Source organism: Poecilia latipinna, unplaced genomic scaffold (assembly GCF_001443285.1).
Source record: "Poecilia latipinna isolate Pla-1442-1.1 unplaced genomic scaffold, P_latipinna-1.0 Scaffold2654, whole genome shotgun sequence".
In the NCBI taxonomy this organism is placed as follows: Eukaryota; Metazoa; Chordata; class Actinopteri; order Cyprinodontiformes; family Poeciliidae; genus Poecilia; species Poecilia latipinna.
The window spans coordinates 8,818-15,882 of NW_015115270.1; the positions used below are offsets into that span (position 1 = coordinate 8,818).

The following is a 7,065-nucleotide window of genomic DNA, read 5'->3' on the forward strand; positions in this document are numbered from 1 at the left end:
AGTCAAAGGTAAGTGAATGTGATAGGAAACCCTTTGTTCTTATGTCCTCGAACGTACCTCACGTCTGAGGCAACCAATTAAAAGCATCTCCGGTCATTCTTTGTGACTGCGGGCAGACTTGAATGCAGAGGAAGGGGAAACAATGGATGATGATAAAACAATATTAATGGTAAAATAAGGACTGACATTTCCCTCAGCACGGTGAATAAGCACCCTCCTGGTTCAATGCTTTGAGTAAGTAATGTAATGTTCTGGCCTACTTTTACAGTAACTTCCAACTGGACCAGAATGACTGGTCTCTCTTTTGATGCATGTGGCTCCATAAGCCCAGGGACCTCATTTGTTTATGTTGTTTGTTGATGCAGTCATATTTGGAAGTGCTCTCCTGCATCCGTCTGCTAGTTCTTGTGAAGGTCCAGCCAGGGATTTCTCCTGCTCCTCTGTTGGCCTGTCATAGTTTATCAGGAGGGAAAATGAAATCCACAAAGACTTCTACCTCAGTGGAGGTCTCTGTTTCTACAAAGGTGAGTGTTAATGGGTCATTGATGTATTAGGATTTCAACCAAGCTGCATTATAACCTCAAAATTTATATCCATCACAACTAATAAAACATGGTAATGTTGTGCATACAGAAACCATAATTCCATACCAGACCTCTTCAGGGGTTTTCCATCAATACAATTTGGCTGTGGTTGTCAACAAATAAGGTGTTTTCCATGATACACTAAACACCTACTTTATAAGTTTCCATTTATTTAAAGACGATTAGAAACACATTCTTGAATTTATTTCATTTTCTGCCAGTTATGTGAGCCTTCACCCTAATAAACCTCTCAGATTCCATGTGTAACTGATTTGTCTTTGCCATCTCACCCAATGTGTTGTAGACAGGTGCTTGTCGATTAAGGAGGTTGTGATAGGGGTTAACACTTATGCTCCAGAAGCCAAATACTCTATTTCAATACAAGAAACATGCTTTATAATCAGTCGGACCACATGACTTATACAATTATAGTAGGCCAGGAACAGGTCAATCCTTTCAACGCATGGAAATACTGATACTCTCAATCACTGGGCATTTCAGAGTGTTAACTCAGGTGAAACACACCAATTTGATTTGCTTGAAAATTGGTGCAATAATTGACCTTGTGGGGGACACTTTGTCGTGTCCCTCACTTAAGTAGAAGGTACAAGTGATTGCTTTATTTTTTGACTCTGCTTAGAATCAATGAGTACATGTTCAACCTCCCAAAGTGGGCACATTAATGTAATCATAATAATTCAGTTCTAACCTTAGGAGGCTCTCCTTAGTCTAGGAGGTAATAGTGATCTGTAAGCTTCCCTTCTCACAATCCTTGCTTCCACAAAGATAAGTGCTGATGCAGTCAACATCCTCTTTCAATATTCTTACAACATTGAGCTTCCTGAGCACTAACACTGCTTTGAACTTTTCACGAGGCAGAGGGGGAGTTACTTAGTAAATTCCATTCTTTCAAGGAGACATAACATGTGCATTCTACTTAACACCACTGAAGCTGGGGTTAATTTCCCACAGAATGCATGTCTGGAAGCTGCCCCTGACATATGTGCTGACTTGCCGCATTTCTTCATTAGGGGAATTGATGGTGCCAGGGCCCTGGTCGCAGCTCCTTGCTCTGGCCTCTCTGTCTCGTTCCCCTGCTCTGCTGCCATCACTCAGTTTGAGCGGTCTCCTGGCTTCGGTCTCTCATCTCTCGAAATCTTGAGTCCGTAGTGTTGTCTTAAACCTTGATGTCGTTCTAAACATCAGCCAGCAGTCTCCTGGTGTGCCGCTGTCCCCGCCTTCTTAGTGGACTGCCCAGCCAGTTAAAACCCCAGCTAATATAGCCGACTCTATAATGGAGCTGGGCTTCAGGTGGGTCTCCTCTTTACTGGGTTCCAAGATGGCTGCTTCACGGACACACCCATAAAGTCAACAAATCTGCTGCAAACAAAAGAACGCATACACCCTCTGAAAACTTGAACGTTACAAAACACCTCATTGCTTCTTAACACTTACTCATTTCCTCCCCCTTTCTGGTCTGCAGTAAAACAAGGACAGTCAGCAACAGGATTTATTTTACCTGGACAGTGCTATATGGGGAACTGGTATAGCTGAAAGGCAAGACACCAAAGTAACACACAGAAACTCTGATGCTACTTTTCTAACAGTCTCTTTGTTTCAATCCCTCAGTTCTGGGTATCTTGGGCTGCCTCTGTCTCGGGCTCTCGATGTCCTTCTTGAGGCTTCGGCCAGCGGTCTACTCATGGGCCATTTTCCCCAACCTCTTGGTCGGCTCTCTGGCCGGTTGGGCTCCAGTTGGCATGACCCTTTCTGTAGAGGATACTAATCTGGGGCGGGCCTCCTCCTCCCTCTTGTTGGGTTCCAGAACGGCAGAAGCTGTTACACACCCAGAAGGATAACAAACATCTAATACATAAAGGGATCATGCATGCATCCTGGAACTAAGACACTACGGACATTTTGGTGCTTCTCAACAACTTCACATGCTCTTATGTCCACAATTAAACTTTTGTGCCATGGGCTGCATTCCACACCCCTTCCGCCTCTTGAGGCGCAGTGTGGAGCTATCCAGGGCCGTACTCTTTCTACAAATCGGGCTGATCCTCTTGTGTGGCTTCTCCTTCTTTGGCCCCCAGTCACCGGTGGTCGTGTCGGGTGGGAGTCTTGCTGTCCGTCGGGCTCCCCGGCCTCATCTTCCATCTCTGCCAGCGGCTCGGTTTGTATTCATCATTTTGACCGCTTGCAAGTCTGTCAGAATTGACACCTTATTAACACAGCAAACAACACAGGGGAGACAAGTGAAGGTTGATTCTGAAAATTCGCGAGGTTAACAGACAGAATCTTGCGCAGTTGCAAATCTCCTGCTGCTCTGAGGCACATCTGCCTGCCCTTCTCTTTTTGTTGCCTTTGGGATCCCTAATTATGGAGAGCACTGTAACTCTAAAGGGAGGGAAAGACACGTCATCACGCAGTCACAGTGGCAAGATTATCTCTAACTAATAACACAATCCATCTCACACTGGCTTGTCTGGTCCTTGACCCGGGATCGTTCTGGACAAGTCGTCGAGCTCCTTGGTGATGGTTTGGTGGCTGTCGGTGAGGTCAGGGCTGGACATTCTGTGGATAGCTGCCGTCTCCGCTCTTCTTAGGAGGGGCCCTATGGGAAAGGAAAGTAGAATGATTATTAATACAGGAACATTTCTTTAATGTTTAATCTCAGACCAATGTAACCTGAATTACAGATACAAATACCAGTACTATAAGGGACAAAATTATTGCCCTCTTATATGAGTCAATTAGCTTCTGGTCACCCTCACAGATTCTGTACAAATTTAGCCGATCTGATCAATGTGGTACAGGAACCAACCACCTCCAATTATCAGGATTCAATCTCTGTCCTTGTGTGTCCCATCCATGGCAGTTGTGTCCTCTTTTGAGCTGCAGCTCCGTATACCTGGGTTGTGAACTTTAATGCTAACCATATTCCCGCTCCGTGGCTCACCATAATGTCTCTCCGTATTCATCCCTCCTCTCCTGGAGATTCTCACGTTTCCCCCTCACGACTCAGTGGCTGGAGTGGGACTGACTTTCGGCTTCTGTAATGACAGGGGTTCAAAGGCGAATCATTCAGTCCTCCAATGTTATGAGGCAGGAAATCAACTTTGACCCTGCATCTCGCTGTCATGCTGATGCTGAGTCGATAATAAACAGTAAAATAATAAATAAATGAATAATTTCTGATTTGCATATCCCCTAGCGTTGCCCTGAATACAACGTCTCACACTGTGCTACCATACCAATGGCTAAATCCAATCAGGGTCTTACACCAACAGCTTTGCTCTCAACATCTACTGTTTAATGTTAAAGTATTTATGTGGCGCAGCTCCCAGAGCCAAGTATGCTCTATTCTTTCCCTTAACCTGCTGAAGTCATCCTGGCCTCGAAGACAGTAACCTCACACCTGTCCTCGTCAGATCTCTCTGATGGCTTTCGGTTATCAGAGAACTCATTATCTCCACTAGTTGATAGAACACATGTGTGTTTAGCCTAAAAGTAACTTGATGAGGTATTAACCGGCAGATCATTGAGCTAGAACTGAGGGATAATCCCATTAGAATAAGAACAGCGCTAACGCCCACTTCTAAATCCAGTTTAATCAACTCAATTCACTTTTAATAATCAGTTTGATTTTGATTTACCCTCAGCATTAAAGGCCCAGGTCTATAATCCACGGAATGTGCTCCCAGATTGCAAGAACAAGCTTAAGGAAACTCAGATAGCACCAGGGGGAGGTTGCGGCTCAGGTTTTAGCTTCCGTAGCATGACGGAACACATATAGCATCATGGCTAAGCGGTAGCGCAGCTTGGTATCAGAGATCCGATTCAGCTAACAGTTCAGGTTCAAAGTGGTAGCTTTTAGAAATACGACCGGGTCCCTTGGTGTTCCCATGTTATCTCGTTTATTACCTTTGCGTGGTTCCTGTGGGGGGCAGGGGCGGTGGTGGGACTGTGCTTGCTTCCTGCAGCCGTGTGTACTGGCCCGGTCTGCTCACTCGTCGCCTTAATTCGCTCCTCAGGCTGATTATAAGATTAGTTCCATGCAAATAACTTAGGGAAGATGCATCTATTCACAATCCGTATTGCCAGTGTTATTGGGTCTACCCGGAGTATGGTGGGGCCCATGGACTTTGTGTTAGGCATCGTTAGCTTTACCCGCTAGCAGCAATGTTTACAAGCCGCCATCTTCTAAACCCTTGTTAGTCTGCGCATGCTCTGTAGCGGGCATGAACTCCTCCCCCACTCAAAGTAACGAAGGCCGTAGGAGAAGGATTGAGTTCAAGTCCATGGGACATTAGAAACCCCTAGCTTTATAATAGTAGTGTTATTATACTGATTTTGTTTTGCATTTACTCCGTAACATAATCAGAAATATGTCCTGTAATGTACTGGTAGCTTGTGAATTGCAACTCGTCACGTTACATGATCAAAACGAGTGAACATAACAAGAAATTCCCCTTTTTTCCTATGTCCTCAAACGTACCGCATGTCTGAAGCTACCTATCAGAAACATTTCTTCTATTCTGTGCGACTCGTCTCTGGGCTGACCTGAATGCAGACAAAGTGGGAACAATGAGTGATAATAAAACAACAATAATGGAGAATAACGACTGACACTTCCCTCTCTGGCCTACATCTGCAGTGATCCCAACTGGACTATAATAACAGGTTTGCTCCTCCAGTCCATACCACTCCATAAGCCCAGTGACCTCACAGTTTTCGCTGTTCGTCGACACGGCCACTTCCAGGATGCTCCTCCGCATCCTTATGCTGGCTCTCCAAGGCCCAGCTATGGACCTCTCCTGCCCTCCTGTTGACCTGTTTTCCCTCTTGGTTCATCAGGAGATAAAATAGGCTAGAAATCTACAATGACCTCTACCCCTGTGGAGATCCTCGCTTCTACAGGGATTAGTGTTGGCGGATCATTGATGTATTAGGGTCCCCACCAAACTAATTTAAAGCCTCAATACTTATCCATCACAATCAATAAACATGTGTAATGTTGTACATACAGAAATCATAATTCCATATCTCTTTTAGACCTCTTCAGGGGTTTTCCATCAGTATAATTTTGGCTGTGGTTCTATCATGTCATATGGTGCGACCGTGACTTGTCGATAAATAAGGTGTTTTCCATGATACACTAAACACCTACTTTTATCAACTTCCACCTACTTAAGATGCTTAGAAACACATTCTTGAACTTATTCTTATTTTCTGCCAGTTATGGGAGTCTTCACCCCAATGAACCCTTCAAACTCTGTGTGTAATTGATTTGGCCCGTATGTGTCCTCACCACTTCGTCAATGTGTTAGAACAAGTACTTGTCAATGCAGGATGCTGTGCTGGGGGGCTAACATTAGTGCACCTAATGCTATATACTCTATTTAATTTAAGAAACATGCTCGGTTACTACATGATTAATACAATAGAGGTGGGTCAGGAAACAAGTCAATCCTTTTAACGCATAAAATATAATACATTTAATTGTGGTGCATTGCTGAGTGGCAGCGCAGTTTTGAATATCTCAAGCTTTCTGTGTCTCAAACTCTCAGTGTTCCTCTTAGACATCAGCCTGCAGCCTACTCATGAGCCGGGGTCCCCACTCTTGACCAGCTTTCTGGCAATCATGCCCCAGCAAGCATAACTCTTTCTGCAGGGGATCCGGGTCTGATGGGCCCCCTCCTCCTTCTTATTGGATCTCAGGATGGCAGATGCTGGGACACACCCAAGAGGATAACAAGCACTCACAAATGGATCATGCACGTCTTCTAGAACTGAGACACTACAATACATCCTGTTGCTTCTCAACAACTCCACATGCTCTTATGTTCACAATTAAACTTTTATGTCATAAGCAGCATCGCACGCCTCTGCCGCCTCTTGAACTGCAGTATGGAGCTGTCCTGATCATTCTCCCTCCACAATTCAGGCTGAACCTCTTGTGTGACCTCTTCAACTTTGACCCCTAGTCACCGGTGGTCCTGCTGGGTTGGAGTATTGCTGTCTGTCGGGCCCACTAGCTCCGTCTTCCATCTCTGCCAGCGGTTTGTTCTGTATTCATCATTTGGACTACCCGCGTATTTGTCTGAATTGACACTTATTGAGCACAGCAAACAACATAAGAGGACAGGATAAGGTTTGATTCTTATCTTTGCGAGGTGAACAGACATAGATGTGCTTTCAGTTACAAATCCCCCGCCGCCCTGAGGCACATTTGTCTGCCCCTCTCTTTTATTGCATTTAGTATCCCTAATCACAGAGAGCACTGAAACTCTAAGGGTGGGGTAAAGGCACTTCATCATACAGTCACAGTGCATGATTACCATTAACCAATAACATAATCTATCTCTCACTGGCTCGTTTGGTCCTTGACCCAGGATCAGACAGGACAAATTGTGAAGCTCCACGGCGGTGGTTTTGTAGCATTGAAGAAGCCAAGGCATAGGGTTCTGTGTAGAGC

The 7,065-nt window shown here is 44.9% G+C and overlaps 1 protein-coding gene across 6 annotated transcripts in view; it reads right to left on the reverse strand.

Moving 5' to 3' along the window:
* The window catches only part of LOC106938649 (uncharacterized), a 23,827-nt gene that overhangs the window by 2,963 nt on the left and 13,799 nt on the right, over nt 1–7,065 (reverse strand). The window contains exons 2-4 of one of the 6 annotated variants that reach the window (XM_015020774.1): nt 4,512–5,420; nt 3,547–3,640; nt 3,063–3,201 (exon numbers count right to left, since the gene is read on the reverse strand). In XM_015020774.1, the coding sequence (XP_014876260.1) occupies nt 3,063–3,201; nt 3,547–3,568 (161 nt within the window). In that variant the 5' untranslated portion in view covers nt 3,569–3,640; nt 4,512–5,420. Of the gene's footprint in view, nt 1–3,062; nt 3,202–3,546; nt 5,701–6,578; nt 6,659–7,065 lie in introns of those variants that run through there. The other 5 variants (XM_015020777.1, XM_015020773.1, XM_015020776.1 and 2 more) reach the window with 5 other exon arrangements.